Source organism: Mytilus galloprovincialis, chromosome 6 (genome assembly GCF_965363235.1).
Source record: "Mytilus galloprovincialis chromosome 6, xbMytGall1.hap1.1, whole genome shotgun sequence".
Classification (NCBI taxonomy): Eukaryota; Metazoa; Mollusca; class Bivalvia; order Mytilida; family Mytilidae; genus Mytilus; species Mytilus galloprovincialis.
The window spans coordinates 87,736,088-87,753,263 of record NC_134843.1 but is presented as its reverse complement, the minus strand read 5'-3'; the positions used below and the strand labels follow the sequence as shown (position 1 = coordinate 87,753,263).

The following is a 17,176-nucleotide window of genomic DNA, read 5'->3' as shown; positions in this document are numbered from 1 at the left end:
GTTTTACATATATAACTATAGACAACTACTAGATAATACATATTAACATATTGAAGGATCTAATTTATTTCTTCAGTGCATGTTTGTATATTAGTTGTTAATTTTTTTATACATATTTGTTTATAAACAAACTGTATCCATAGTAATAACTGTATATTTTTTAGCATGGAAACTACAGTAGACAATGTCTTCTTCGAATGTTAGAGAAATACAGACCAATAGTAAGTATTATCAAACACAAACTCATTGAGCAGAGTAATGTGTATTTACCAACTTCTCATATCTATTGAGTCAATCAAACTGACTCCAAGCGAGGGAAAGGTATTTTTTAAAGCATTATATTTATTTTTCTTTACATTCTATCTTTGTAAGTTCAATTATAAAACAGAAAACCAAGATATAATATGTTATCTTGCATAAAACAGAAAACCAAAGATATCATAGTTTATCTTGTATAGAACAGATAACCAAAGATATAATAGTTTATCTTGTATAAAACAGAGAAACAAAGATATCATATTCTATCATGAATAAAACAAAAAAACAAAGTTATTATAGTTTATCTTGTATAAAATACCCAACCAAGATAGTATATTTTGTCCTGTTTAAAACAGAAAACCAAGCTATAATTATTAATCATACAAGCACATATTTTTCATGCCATCTATACATTTCATGTGATAATCCCTTGTCTATTTGACAATGAAACATGGATTAATTAGAGCCAGATGCCAATTTAAGATTTGAGTTAATCACCAATTATTTCTAATTTCTTAAGGAGTCTTCTTGGTGAGTTGCAAGAACCTATGGTAATATTTTTTTAATTTATATCAAAAGATTAAAATATAATGTCAGATTGTCATTGAGATTGTATGTTTCAGGTAACTAATGCCATACGACATTGCCTGGAGTTCTCACTACATAGAAAACATTCAGCTGACTTAACAGATAGATCTGAAGCAAGGGCAATAGGTTAGTATAAGCCAACAGGTAGAAATTCATATGGTCAAGGTTCATTTGACAAGCTTAATTGATTTAGCAGCAGAGCTATAATTTTTTTGTGAGTCAGCTGGTCAAAGGTTCCGATAGTCAATAAAATTGAGAATGGAAATGGTCATTTGACAAGCTAAGCTGACTTAAAGATAGACCTGAAGCAATAGTATTAAAGTCAACAGGTCATATTTCATATTGTCAATAGACTATTATTTTATTTATTGATGAGCTTCAATTAAGCTACCACAGTTGAATTTTCAATTTAAATATGTTTATTTTGAAGATAAGCATATTGTGTTTTACTGAAAATGTTTTCTTATGTACAATATTTGTGATTTCTTTTGTACAATATTTGTGTTTTCTTTTGTACAATATTTGTGTTTTCTTTTGTACAATATTTGTGTTTTCTTTTGTACAATATTTGTGATTTCTTTTGTACAATATTTGTGATTTCTTTTGTACAATATTTGTGTTTTCTTTTGTACAATATTTGTGATTTCTTTTGTACAATATTTGTGTTTTCTTTTGTACAATACTTGTGATTTCTTTTGTACAATATTTGTGATTTCTTTTGTACAATACTTGTGATTTCTTTTGTACAATATTTGATTTCTTTTGTACAATATTTGTGTTTTCTTTTGTACAATATTTGTGATTTCTTTTGTACAATATTTGTGTTTTCTTTTGTACAATATTTGTGTTTTCTTTTGTACAATACTTGTGATTTCTTTTGTACAATATTTGATTTCTTTTGTACAATATTTGTGTTTTCTTTTGTACAATATTTGTGTTTTCTTTTGTACAATATTTGTGATTTCTTTTGTACAATATTTGTGTTTTCTTTTCTTTTGTACAATATTTGTGTTTTCTTTTGTACAATATTTGTGTTTTCTTTTGTACAATATTTGTGATTTCTTTTGTACAATATTTGTGATTTCTTTTGTACAATATTTGTGTTTTCTTTTGTACAATATTTGTGTTTTCTTTTGTACAATATTTGTGATTTCTTTTGTACAATATTTGTGATTTCTTCTGTACAATATTTGTGATTTTTTTGTACAATATTTGTGTTTTCTTTTGTACAATATTTGTGTTTTCTTTTGTACAATATTTGTGATTTCTTTGGTACAATATTTGTGATTTCTTTTGTACAATATTTGTGTTTTCTTTTGTACAATATTTGTGATTTCTTCTGTACAATATTTGTGATTTTTTTGTACAATATTTGTGTTTCTTTTGTACAATACTTGTGATTTTTTTGTACAATATTTGTGGTTTTTTTTGTACAATATTTGTGTTTCTTTTGTACAATATTTGTGATTTCTTTTGTACAATATTTGTGATTTTTTTGTACAATATTTGTGATTTTTTTGTACAATATTTGTGTTTCTTTTGTACAATACTTGTGATTTTTTTGTACAATATTTGTGTTTTTTTTTGTACAATATTTGTGTTTCTTTTGTACAATATATGTGTTTCTTTTGTACAATACTTGTGATAACTATTTCCAGATAACAGAAGAAGTTACTATACAGAAGCTGAGCTTGAGTATGCCTTCTTTGTTCACTCTGCCTTTATGCTTGGTAGGATGATGTGTTTTGTGAATGGAAGACGATTTTTCCCTATCAAATTAAAGGAAGCAGATGGTAAGACATGTATGAGGGTCGTAATGGGGTTACCTTCATGATTAATAATGGTAAAATGTCTTGCCAGATGCCGTTAATGATAATTTTTAGTGCATGACAAATAAATAAATGGACTGATTTTAACAAATTTCGTAAAAAATTGACAGTAATGATGATTTATTAAGACCCTTGATGAATCACCAGTGATTCACCATAAGGATATTTTAACAAATCAAGGTAAAATTTTAACTTACTTGACGCTAACAGAAGCTGAAAATTACCGTTTGACGCCTGAATGTAAAGTGCAGTACTACCCTAATTTTTGGTGCCATTATTTTAATTATTTCATCATAAGAACTTATCTGGTAGTAAATAGTTAGCTTCTAACAGTCAGGGGACTTACTTAAACAAGTGATTTTCTAAATCACTGATTCAAGTAACATTATTTCCATAAAGGTTGGAAGTTAGAGTTGTCTTTCTTTAATAATCACCTATTTAAGTAGTACAAATAAATCACTAGAAGAAGTGATTTAATATTAGTGTAGCTTTAAATATAGAATACTAATGATCCAGGGACTAATTATGTTTCTAAACTTATCAGAACCAACATCTGTGTTGTCTAGGATGACCAGGTCATTTCAGGTGATGACCTTGTACTGAATCTAGGATAATGACATAAAAATCACTTGTTTAAGTATCAGACCTTAATTTCCTTCCCAAAAATCACTTCTTTAAGTATCATTCTTTTAATAACCCCCACTAATTTCAACACCCCCGAACAGTGAAATTTTTATCGCGAACAATAGAATTTTATTACATAATCTGAAAGATGAAACCTTGAACTTCACAGGAAAAATACTCCCACTGCTGTCAAAAATCTTTTAAGAAAGTATCAGTTCATTATGTAAAGCCATTATTATAGCATTTTTTAAACTAAAATAGAATTTTCAGGTAAATGATAGCATCAAAGGCATAAAACTTGCTACTTAAAAGAAGCAAAAAGTTCATATTTTTTAATTTTACTAATTAAAAGATGTTATTTAAACCTATGTGTTTAAAATTTTGAAAAAACTACAAAATCCCAATTTGTGACAAAACCTCGAATTTGCTACTCAAATAAGTGATTTAAAAATCACTTATTTCAGTAAGTCCCCTGACTGTCTAAGTAAAATAAAGTTGGGTTGAGCTGTTTGATTCTTGTCATTTAACATAAACCTTGTTGAAGAACTTTGAAATAGAACTCATTATGGTTTCCAGTTTATAAAAAAAGATATAACTCTTATATGACGATTTCAGAACTCCGGGTGATAATGATTCCTAGTGATTTTTTTTGGCATAGAGGTGTGAATAACATAAAAATAAAGAGAAAATTAAATAAGAATATGAAACAAATTTCTAATGATAAAAATGTATGATTTGACTATACCGTTGCTTCTTTGCATTGAACTGTTTTTAAATGTTACATTTTTTAAACGGAAGAAATTTGCTAAATAATAGATTAAAAATTCTTTGCTATTTAAAAACAACTTTTTTCTTGCTTAATACATATATTTTGAAGATGGTTCTTATTAACAAACTTAAGTAAGTATCATCATAGCTTACTTTTAAAATCATTTTTTTTTTATAAATGGTTATATTAAAAGTTTATGCTATAATCATTTTCAGAAACAGTAACAGTGACTAAATTACTTGTATCCATGGTTGTAGTGCTGGTTGATCCATCTCCATCTAAACATTTATCAGGTATACATTCATGCTTCATCAGAATATAATGTACTAGCAATATTTCATCCATTCAATGAAGGTTTAACGAAATAATGAATAAATCTCAATTGCATGAAAAATATGTAACTGTAAAAAAAAAATATAGCACTCAACACTAGTATGTGTATAATGCATCATAATAACTTTTGTATAATGTTTTTAGGACATTAGTTCTGATTAAGGAGAATATTATGTTTAGAAAATGGAAGATATTTTCCACTATGATAGAACCTGGCATTCCATATGGCATTTCGTTTGAAATAAAAATGCCACTGTCAATGTTTCTGACTGCTGGTTTACTTCATGTAAAATTGAACAATAATATTATTGAAAAGTTAAAGTGAAAGTTGATTCAACATCACTTGAATTCACATTCTATTCCTTATTCTCTTTATCAGTAAACCTTAAGTACTTTGCCTCTAAATTGGGACAATATCCCTAATGCGCCTCGAAATGAGGAAAGGATACTCTGGTTTTGCTAATTTACAAAAAAAGTAATCACACGTTGTACCCTGAAAATTTAACCACGTATGTGGAAATGTCTCAGCTTCGAAGCAAGCCATCATACTTATCCAAGTTAGCAATATGGACTGGGCAACAGAAGAAAACGTTACCATAACAGCCTATGGAGAAACTATTGCGAACATTGACCCAATTGCAATAGTTTTATGACATGAGCTTCTTCTTTTCTAAAAGAAATTGAAATTGATAAATCTTGGAATTCTTTCACAATTGTTTTAAAATATTGATAATAGATAGATTATAAATCCTGTGCTTAATCAGATTTAAGAGTTTAAAGGTGTCACAGTGTTATATGATTTCAATATTATTTTTAGTTGTATATGAGCCAGGGAATTTAGTGACAGAGATTGTTAAAGGAATATGTACTTCAGAGCAAGTCTGTGAGATATGTATGTATAAAGATGAGATAGTTACAGCTCTACTGGCTCCTGTATCACATTACTTAGAACCAAAGGTTGGTACTTCTAATACTGTAAGCCTAATAATTTTCGCAATTGTGTTTTATTTTTGCGACTTTGGCTATAAGAAAAGTAACATGAATATGAATCTTCATGAAAATTTAAAACCTGGATTGTTCCTTGTCTATAACTACAACCAGTGACTTTTAGAATCTTAAAATGAAATTGCTTTAAATTGTGATAAAAAGGTCCAAATATGAAAAAAATAAGCCTGGATAATAAGTTGGTTTACCAGTAACAGTAATGTATTTAGTATCTAATTACACCTTATGTAAGAATCCGGGGTTTTGATTGGTTAATAGCCAGTGTATTTTTCACCAATTTACTGTTATCAAATGAATATCGTTCATTTTTAACGTCGCCGGGGTATTTGCTAAAAGGATATGCCTTTTTTACCCTCTCTGCCGTGGTATTTGCCAAAAAATACTCTATCCGACTGGACGCTTGTAACGTCACGATCATCAATGCGTTTTAGTACATTAACATTCGGTGTAATTAAACAGATATATCATGTTATTGAGGGGTATTTGCGAAAAATACCAGTCTTGAGAATGAATTTCCCTCGCCTTACGGCTCGTGAAATTTAACATTCTCTCGACTGGTATTTTTCGCAAATACCCCTCCTTAACATGATATATCTGTTCAATATTTGATTATCATTTAAAGATTTTAAAATGCAAGCTTTTTAAAATTTGGAAAAATCACATGTCTAGAAAGATTTATATACCGCAACCAAACCTTTTCCAACTTCAAAAAACTTTGTTTGTTTGTTAAAAACTTCCGTTGCATACATAATATATAACTGAATAATTCCATTCCAAATCAATGATTGTACAAAATCTTATTGATAGTTTTTGCTTTCCTATATTCAGATTTTTGTTTTTTCAAGGAAATTTTATTCTGTAATGTTTATATTTAAATATCAAAAGGAAGAAATATTTGTCTAAAAAAATATACAATTCACAAACATATATATCATTATTGAATTTGGCCATGTATAAATATATGCATTTGTATCTGGTCTTAATGGAAATGTTACAATTAAAGAATGTATTTGAAGAATTCTAGGTATTTGCATGATGGAGGATAATATCTATTAATTAATTGGGGTTAGGGTCTGTATATTAATTTTTAAGGCTAAATTCCAGACCTTATCTGAAACACTGGCTCTCTTGTAGAAGTAGATTATTTTACGCAGCTATTTTTCAGGTCCACATAAATATATATTTTAAAGAAGTATAGTTATTTTTTTCTAATCGTATACTACTTTCTCCTTATTTTGTTTTTAGAAGCATAACTATGCACCAAGTGAGAATACAATGTTACATGTGGCTGATCTGTTTGCCATGGTGGCATCAAGTACTAGGGGCAGACGACACTTGATGTATGGCGAAAGAAAAGATATGTTTACTAAACCAAATGTGTAAGTTAAATGGCATAATATAAATATTAACATCAGTTCAAAGATGACACCAGTAATACCTTGATGTAAACATTTAAAAAATTGTAAAGTTATGTTAACAAAAGTTGATACCATACATTTAATATTTGCCACATAAATCAAAACATACATCTAATGTAGACATGGTGTGTTTGAAAATAATTTTTCTTTCATTTCCAATTTGTCATCATCTTTAAACAAATTGTACACACTCAAAACAACAGATGACATTGCCCATCATAGGGATGCCACAAATTTCACTTTACTGTTCTTGGAAATTAAAATATTCATTAGGAATTTAGACGAAAGACTTGATCTTATTTCAGTTCATATAACTGATGAAAAAATTAGATGTTTACTATGTGTTTTGTTTTTTCTATTTGGTTTATGCATTCTTTAATTTTATCAGTCTATATTATCCAAATTTTAACAGATCGTCTGCTGCCCATGTGATTGCAAGGTTTACCAAGAGGGCATTATTAGACAAACTTCCAAAACAATCTGGACCAAAGCCCTCCCAGGCTGTGATTGGAGCATTCCTTTATATCTGTAGACAGTTATACAACACATGTGAAGGATTACTTGTACTATATCAGTATGAACTACATAAAGTTGTAGCTGAAGCCTGGAGAGAGGTTTGTCTTTTATTTAGAATTTTGTTTTTAATGATGATTAGTATATTGCTACTACATGTTTCACAAAAAATTCACATCATCAAAACAACTGATAGAATAATAGTATATGAATATTTTTGATTGATTGTACATGCATTTTGCTAAATTGCCAAGTGTCAAATATTACAAGAATGAACCCATACACCAAAGTTGTTTATATACTGTATATACTGACCCATTCATTAGTGTGTCCATCATTCATCACTTTTTGTTGCTATGATAGGGCTTTCAGGTTGTGTTGGATGTTCTACACATTTGGGTGACTGATATTCATTACTAGATATTAAATTTTTGATCTCCTTTGTCATTTGGAGACTTAAACACAAATCCCATCTTACTCTTGTCTACAGTAAACTGAAGTTTGGCTAGATCCTTACAAATTTGTTTAAAGGTTACAACTCGTCAAAACTTCATAGGAGTCCTATAATCAGAAAGTTGGGAGATCATTTTGAGAAGGAGGCTTGTAAAAATATCTCAAATGCTTCTTTTTGTAAATTCATTGGGGTGTTTGAGTGTTGACTGAAGTACTTTTTGTATGAAGCGTAGAAGCGCTTCATTCTAATAATTTGAGATCAGTCAACACTTTTACAACCCTATGAAATTACTTGAAGAAGCATTCAATACTTATTAGATATAGGAAGATGTGGTGTGAGTGCCAATCAGACAACTCTCCATTACTTATACCGTAATTACATTTTCCCGCTGTGATCATAAAAACATGATTACTATCAAATTTTTCTTTTATTAACCTGTGCATTTTATTTCAAATGTGTGTTATCATGAATGTTACAATTTATTTTGAAATGAATGACGCAAGATTGCTGTAATCCAATCAAAATAAGATATTATATGAAACATACATCTGATGTAATTAGTATTCTTTGAGATTGAGGTAAAATGTCCTTCCAAGTTCCATTAAATAAAGAGATTTCAGTAACTTAAATAAACTACTTATACTTGCAGGCCTACTCTGAAGCAGAAAGAACAGCTACACCCACCATGTCTGATGATAGTTCTGATTCTACTGCCACTACAACTAAAGCATATGACATGTAAATAATCTTACTTAGTATTCATTGATTCATATTATTACTGTATATTAAGAAATTATTCCAAATAAATATACATGTAATAAAACTCCGACGTTGTAGATTTACAGGTAGAAACAAACTCCAACGTTGTAGATTTACAGGTAGAAACAAACTCCAACGTTGTAGATTTACAGGTAGAACCAAACTCCACTGTTGTAGATTTACAGGTAGAACCAAACTCCAACGTTGTAGATTTACAGGTAGAAACAAACTCCAACGTTGTAGATTTACAATCACAATTCTGATATCAAACTGGTAAATGGTCTTATAAAAATCATATGAAGACAGAATATACACTATCTAGAAAGAATCAAAACACAGCACATATATTTGTATCTCTTGTAACACATGATGTCATAATGAATTATAAGCACATTATGTTTCTATTAAACACCTTTTGGTCGTAACTATTTACAGAAATGCCTGGGAAGACACTCTGAGAGATAATTTACTGAACTTTGCTAGTACTGCTAAAGGAATATTGTTGTTGCAACAAACTAAAGCTATGAATGAATGTATGACCTATATGTATGATAGATATAAAAACAAATTACAGGTAAGACTTACCAATTATGAAGGTGGTAATGGGGGTTACCTTCATGAAAAATAACAGTAAAAATTCTCGCTAAATGATGTTAACGTTATTTTTTGTGCATGACAATGAAATTTGAGACCTCTGATGAATGACAATAAGGATTCTTTGACGAATCACTGTAAAATTTTAATCAATTTGAATGACCGTTTGACGCCTAACTCTAAAGGGCATTACCCTCAATTATGAAATTTTAAAAATGCATTGGATAGACAAAGAAAAGACAAGAACAAATGCTTTATTAAAGTCTCATCTTATGTACATGCATATAAAACATTTATTAAAGGTAAACAACAACGTATACATAAGCCACTCTAAAAAGAATTACGAGAGACTGAATAAAAACACATAAACTTAAAAGAAATATATATATACAAGCATACAACCTATTTGTTACGTCATCATATATAAAAGGTAAACAACATAAGCCACCCTAAAAAGAGTAATGAGGAAATGATTAAAATATATTGGCATAAAAGTAATCATTAAACATATAAAACACTTTTCTTTTTATGCCCCATTTATGGGCATTATGTTTTCTGGTCTGTGCGTCCGTCTGGCCGTCTGTCCGTTTGTCCCGCTTCAGGTTAAAGTTTTTGGTCAAGGTAGTTTTGGATGAAGTTGAAGTCCAATCAACTTGAAACTTAGTACACATGTTCTTTATGACATGATCTTTCTAATTTTAATGCCAAATTAGAGATTTTACCCCATTTTCACAGTACACTGAACATAGAAAATGATAGTGCGGATGGGGCATCCGTGTACTGGGGACACATTCTTGTTAATTATATAGTGTGGCAGATTTTGACAGTGCAAAATATGATGCTGCATTGGGAGCATTTTTTATATTAAAAAAAGAAAGAAAGAAAGGTAAATTTAATAGGTTTAAATAGTTTAAAAGAATGATCAGTATGGGTAATGATAATCATATTACTGGCCTGTGATTTTCATTATGATAACAACTGACTGATTTTCATTATGATTATAATTCTATACTTTCAAAAGTTTTTAGTTTTTGTCGAGCCTGCAACTTTTGTTGCAGAAAGCTCGACATAGGGAAAGTGATCCGGCGGCGGCGGTGTTAGCTAACTTTTTAAAAGCTTTATATTTTAGAAGGTGGAAGACCTGGATGCTTCATACTTTGTATATAGATGCCTCATGTTACGAAGTTTCCGTCAGTCACATGTCAAATGTCCTTGACCTCATTTTCATGGTTCAGTGACCACTTGAAAAAAAAGTTCAGATTTTTTGTAATGTTGAAATCTCTCTTATTATAAGTAATAGGATAATTATATTTGGTATGTGCGTACCTTGCAAGGTCCTCATGCCTGTCAGACAGTTTTCACTTGACCTCGACCTCATTTCATGGATCAGTGAACAAGGTTAAGTTTTGGTGGTCAAGTCCATATCTCAGATACTATAAGCAATAGGGCTAGTATATTCGGTGTATGGAAGGACTGTAAGGTGTACATGTCCAACTGGCAGATGTCATCTGACCTTGACCTCATTTTCATGGTTCAGTGGTTATAGTTAAGTTTTTGTGTTTTGGTCGGTTTTTCTCATACTTTATGCAGTAGATCTACTATATTTGATGTATGGAATAATTGTAAGGTGTACATGTCTAGCGGGCAGATGTCATCTGACCTTGACCTCATTTACATGGTTGAGTGGTCAAAGTTAAGTTTTTGAGTTTTGGTCTTTTTATCTAATACTATATGCCATAGGTCAACTATATTTGGTGTATGGAAATATTTTATGATCTATATGTCAGTCGCGTAGGTTTTATTTGACCTCGACCTCATTTTCACGGTTCATTGCTCAGTGTTATGTTTTTGTGTTTTGGTCTATTTTTCTTAAACTATAAGTAATAGGTCAACTATATTTGTTGTATGGAAGCATTGTTAGCTGTACATGTGTGCCTGGCATGGTTCATCTAAACTTGACCTCATTTTCATGGTTCATTGGTCAATGTTTAGTTATCTTGGTTAATGTTAAGTTTATAAGACAGTTGTAATAAAGCTTTATACTTAGGACTATCAACATAATATCAATGATTAGTAAAGAAGGCGAGACATTTCACATGATTTCAGCGTGTGCACTCTTGTTTTATTATGTAAATTATTTTTTATTTTGAATATGTATAGGTTAGCAAATGTGAGAAGTTTGGTTATGGTTTTATGGTAACACAAGTAGCAGGGACTGCCCCTGGTATGGTTGCTCTACAGAAAACAGGTAAGTTGTTTGGTTGTAGTCACAGATGGTTTATTCCAATCCCCTTAATAATAATGTATTTAAAGTTGACATTTTAGATATGCATCAGATTCTGCCAGTAGAAAACATTTTCTATTGATTTGGTTTTTCTACTTGCCTGCTACAAATGTTGCAGAATGTGCGACATATAAATTTTAATCAGGGTATATTTCAGAAGGTGGAATACCAGAATACTTCATATCATGTATACAGATGACTTGTGTTGCAAAATTTCATCCAGCGTTTGTTGTCCATGATCTCTTTTTCATTGTTCACCAACTGCTTAGACAAAAACTGAAAAGCTATTTTATCATATGATTTTTTTCACTTATAAGAATTCAAACGATGATGGATGACTGTTTAAAGTCAATTCTATGCATATTCAGGACGAGAACATGTTAATGTAATATCAATATTAACCTGCATTGTACTAGTCTGTCATATTAAGCAAGGTTTTAAACATGCTAGTTAACAGTCTGCAGTAAGTCATGTCATTCTACCTGTTACATTATACTAAATTTGAGCTGACCAGTTTTTGCCCTTATTCCTTAATGCTGCATGCTTAGTGTAAATGCAGCAAATACCAATTTTAAAATATTGATAATGTTAAGTGTTTGTAGATATTTGTGGAAGATATTTTTATCTTAAAGATTTGCAACATAATGATCAATCAAGATCAATAAAGCAGGGCAGACATTTCTCTTGTTTTTAATTATTGAAAATATATACTACTTCATGTACTTAGTTGCTGTGTAAGATTTTTTAAACAACTCAAATTACATGTGTAAAAACTCTCTCATTTATGATTTAAAATGGAGTACAGAATAAAATGTTTATGAATAATTAATTTATTGGAATACATTTATAGGATATATTAAAGCATTGCTGTCCGAGCTGTGGTCAGTGATAGAGTCAAGTCCATTAGATACAGTGTTGTTTACACCAAAGGCCTGGCCAGTCGATCCCATAGAAAGATCATCTCATAAGGTAAGATTAATAAACACATTTATAAGATGGAAGAAAAAATCATTGTAATTTATATTTAATTATTGTACTTAAATTGAAAAACAAAATCTTTTAAAATGTTTGTCATTTCTATTTAATGAGTATTTTCTCAACTTTCTTTAAATATTTGGTGTATTTTAAGTTTAAAGACAGTGCATGTATGATACATTTGGATAAAGTCAGATAAAACTTGCTTATTTTGCAAATTTAAGATACATCAACACTGATCTACAAGTATAGCAATAGTATGAAGAATAGAAATAAAAGTAACATTAAACACATTAACTGCACCTAATAATTGCATACAATTATTGCACCTTTAAATACTGATTTATTTTATTTCTTTTAATTTCTGCAAAATTCTTATTACAGTTTGTCAATACCTCTAAAGAAAAGAAAAACAACAACACGGAAAAATGTGGGTGTTTGTCAATGAGACATTAATTTAAAAACTTCAATAACAGTTTTTTGTCATAATATGTTTATTTTTACATTTCAGAGTTTGATAAAGTTGTTAAATGTGTTATCAAGCTTTCATGCAGTGTATGAATTATTGGGAGATAAAACTTTACCAAAGAAAGAAAGTTACGGTTTTCGAGAAATTCCTGATTCAGTTGTGGTAATGTTTTATTACATAATTGAACATTTATAATAAATACTATTGATAATTCCTTCATCCATAGAATTTAAGGATCTATCACTCTTATTTATATGGAGATAAAGATTTGTTGATATTAATTGTTTGTATTTTTTTGTTGCCAAATGGTTTCGTGTCTCCAGAATGTTTGGATTTTTTTAATAGTATATTGAACTTATTAAAATATCAGAGATATTTCATATACAAATTTTTATATAGAATTTTAAATGAAATTGGTAAAATGTGTCAAAAAAACAGAAACACTACCAAAGAGCAGAAAACCTTTGAATTTTTCTGGCTTTTTGCATAATAAAGTTTTTCCTTATAATTAAAGTTCTTGTTTTATCCTTGATATTGATATAGTATTTAAGCATTCTTGTATCTCAAATATGTATACTTTATTTAAGCATGTTTTTATCTTTAGGAGTTTGTAGACAGATTTGTGATAGTAGACTCACCGGCAAAAATCCATTCATTATTTAATTTTGAACAGTCTCATGTATTTGGTCTCAGGTAAGAGAAATATGCTTATAATATCATATTTGTTTTTTAAGTAAAAACATTTAATTTTAAATGAAAAACATCAGTATTGTCTAAAGATTTGTTACCACATTTTAATGGATCAGGCAAAGGCAAAACAAAATATCTGTACTATTAAAATTTAAATGTGTTCCAAATTGATCATCCTTCAATATACTTGACCCACATTGCAGAAACTACATATATTTTTTAACCCTTTCACCGATTGCTGCCCAGAGAGAAGCTACTCTGAGACGATGGCTTCCCTGGCTACTATTACTCAAGTGGGAGATTTTCATAATATATGTCAATAAAAACTTGTTCGTAGTTATTTGTATATTTATTTCATTCACTAACACCATGTTCACAGTTTTGTTCATGTTTTGATAATTTTTTCTTCATAAAATATTCAAATTTTCAAATTTTCGGCATTATCTAGGTGAAATTCTCAAAATTCTGCTCTTAGACCCCAAATCGTAATTTTTAAACCCAAAACGGCAAAATTTTGAAAATTTTTATGAGGCTGTACAAATTCTTCACACTGAACGATGTCCATTCCAAGTGTTTTGTACGTAAAACGACATTTTACTTCAAAAAAGTATACTAGTTTGGCTTCAATTCTTCCATATTCTTCCAAAAAAAATGTTCCCTCATTTCAAATTCTCGTAAATTCCGTAAATTTCGTCTGATTTTGACACGGTTTTCAACAAACGGAAGCGCCATGTTTACACTTTTATCCGGGTATTCATCAAAGAAAGATAACTCATGTTTGCACTGTTTTGAGCGGGAAACATAAAAGATGTATTTCGATCCCGGTAAAACGGGACTCATCGTCAGCTGTCTGAAGCGTGAATCCCGGTAAACCGGGACTCATCGGCGAAAGGGTTAAGAGACTTATTTTTGCGAATTTCCCAAGTAGAAAAATAACGCAAATATGAATTGTCATGAATAAGTAAAACTTGGATCTCTTCTTATTAAACTGCATCAAGTAAATTTAAAAATCAGGAAATTAAATCCCTGCGAAGTGGGCTAAAAAGGACTAAACATGAAATAGAGTATCTGGAAATAAATAAGTTGGAATACAGTACTGTTAATTGATTGATAATTTTGTTCTAAACCTGTAGATTGATTCAATATTTGCTATTATAATGTTTTTCAGATGTCTTAGTGTGATGATTTCCTGTTTGGATACGTATCTGTTACTGCAGTCACAGTATAAGTTCCAGGATGTACTGCTTACCTCACAGGCTGAAAATCATACCAAAGACAGGTAAGTTATCAACTCACAGGTGAAAAATCATATCAAAGACAGGTAAGTTATCAACTCACAGGTGAAAAATCATATCAAAGACATGTAAGTTATCAACTCAAAGGTGGAAAATATGCAATTTCATCAGGAAGTTTAAATCAAGGCTTATTGAAATTTGAAAACAAGTTTTTTTAAGCATCTATTTAGTTTGATGGATTTTCAGATTCATTGTTCATCAGTTTTTTATTAACTGAATACTTATACATTCTAACACATTATTGCCAAGTATTCATTTCTGAAATTTGGAACTAAGATTTATGTGAGCTTTCTATACTGTTTGTACACTTGCTGCATTACAACAGTGTCCATATTATGATTTTCATATATTCAAACAAACAATGTTATCTTATGTTCTAAGACAGAAAAGAGAATATACTTCGTTTTTTATTACCTAGATTTGCTTACAGTTTATCTTTCCTTTTTTTTGCAGAGAAGAGATAATAATAGACATGTTATCTATAGAAAGAAACTACGTACTAGTCAGAGCATTCTTAATAGGGGGTCCTTCTGAAAGGATTCTGCCACCGAGAGGGTTAGATATGGTAAGTATATATAACATGTATAAAGTTGTCTGATGTACTGTTGGTGAATTGTTTAGTTTTCACTTGTTAACCTTGTCAAAAGCAAACCAAACATAGAAATCAAAAGCTGTATTTATGTAAATTGAATTACGTATATACAAAAATACTTATGATTTGTCTACTCTAAATATCAGCCCAACAATGTAACATCTGTAAATTCGTGAAAGTATATTTTTTGTTCTTCTATGGCCGAGATTTAAAACTCATGCTTCTGAGATATCATTGCACCAAATTGCCTTGCAATATGCCCAACGTGCTAGACCACTTGACCACTTAGGCTCTACAATAATAATTAGAAATAACTATGTATATACGTAAATAAGATTTTTTTACCCTGATTTTGCGCCATAGTTTGGAAAGTTGTAAATAAGTTAGAAATGACAAATAATTTATTTGGATAAAACTGTTGTAAAGTTTCTTATTTGTTAGTTATTATTCATCTATTGCAAGATATTCAATTGACTTTTATGATCTTTTATTTATTGACAAACTTTTGTTATTCTAATATGAGGACCTATTATCGTCAACCAGTATAGTCACAGTATATCTACTTTTAGCGCAAACGCAGAAACACACAAAACTGCTGTTCCGCTAATGCTCAGGATAAAATAATCGGATATAAATGCCCACCCCATGGTTAAATTACATCAAATCTATGGGTGCCATGACTTATTTCTTAAATATAAATGATATTTTAACAGGACACTCGTGGACATGTATATCCTTATCCATTAATATCATCGTATCCAGTACCCAGAGCTTACATTCCTAACCTGGGAGCTAGATCTACAGTAAAACAAGGTATTATTAAATTTTTTAAGATCTACAGTAAAACAAGGTATTGTTAAATGTTTTAAGATCTACAGTAAAACAAGGTATTATTAAATGTTTTAAAATCTACAGTAAAACAAGGTATTATTAAATGTTTTAAAATCTACAGTCAAATAAGGTATCAAAATTGCTTTAATTCAATCAATTCAAAATCTTTGTTGTCTTAGTTACCATATATTGTCTATACATGTATTCCTAATCCATTGACCAAGAATTTTTAGGAAATGCCTAGATCAATTGTGTATAACACAGAGGAAACACTGAAACATTCTATATTTCCAACCTGTCTGATAACCTGTGTAAATAAAAAGGAGTGCAGTACATTTGTATTTTGAAAATAAAAGCACTATTTGGGTTCAGATAAAATGTTGAAAAAGGTTAAATGTATTGGAGTATATGATTAAACACGATTAACTGTTATTTGTATATCTGGAAAAAAAGAGATTCATTTAAGTTTTATTTTTCTGTTCGGATGGATAAGATTTAAACAGAATTGGTGAATTAGATAAAATATATTTTCATAAAAAAATGTCACATCTTTGCCTTTTTTAAAAGATTAAAAGATATGTGGTCTTTGTGGGAACATGTTCTCCTTGTATGTTTTGTAATCTAATTCTTTACACTATAGGGCTTGTAAATTGTATTCAAATATATTTGGTTTGCTAATTATTTAAAGAACAGAAAATCTGACAACAAATGAAAGTTTTTACGACCTTGACTGGCTATACAGCCCTTGCACGGTCAGAAGTAAAATCTGCAAAGAGCTAGGTTATATTTACAATGTTTCATCAGTACAATATCTGTCCATAAGAGCAAGATATACACAGGAAACTTAATAATGTTCTTTAATGAAAAGTGATTTTCAATTAAATTATATGTATAGT

At 29.8% G+C, this 17,176-nt stretch overlaps 1 protein-coding gene across 3 annotated transcripts in view; it reads left to right on the top strand.

Moving 5' to 3' along the window:
- The window catches only part of LOC143080599 (protein broad-minded-like), a 45,271-nt gene that overhangs the window by 12,007 nt on the left and 16,088 nt on the right, over positions 1 to 17,176 (top strand). For all 3 annotated transcript variants that reach the window (XM_076256523.1, XM_076256524.1, XM_076256522.1), the window contains exons 11-26: positions 165 to 221; positions 882 to 972; positions 2,505 to 2,639; positions 4,284 to 4,361; positions 5,219 to 5,358; positions 6,652 to 6,785; positions 7,237 to 7,438; positions 8,441 to 8,529; positions 8,986 to 9,124; positions 11,305 to 11,392; positions 12,279 to 12,397; positions 12,915 to 13,034; positions 13,477 to 13,565; positions 14,731 to 14,841; positions 15,311 to 15,422; positions 16,163 to 16,262. In XM_076256523.1, coding sequence (XP_076112638.1) covers positions 165 to 221; positions 882 to 972; positions 2,505 to 2,639; positions 4,284 to 4,361; positions 5,219 to 5,358; positions 6,652 to 6,785; positions 7,237 to 7,438; positions 8,441 to 8,529; positions 8,986 to 9,124; positions 11,305 to 11,392; positions 12,279 to 12,397; positions 12,915 to 13,034; positions 13,477 to 13,565; positions 14,731 to 14,841; positions 15,311 to 15,422; positions 16,163 to 16,262 — 1,804 coding nt within the window. The remainder of the gene's footprint in view (positions 1 to 164; positions 222 to 881; positions 973 to 2,504; positions 2,640 to 4,283; positions 4,362 to 5,218; positions 5,359 to 6,651; positions 6,786 to 7,236; positions 7,439 to 8,440; positions 8,530 to 8,985; positions 9,125 to 11,304; positions 11,393 to 12,278; positions 12,398 to 12,914; positions 13,035 to 13,476; positions 13,566 to 14,730; positions 14,842 to 15,310; positions 15,423 to 16,162; positions 16,263 to 17,176) is intronic.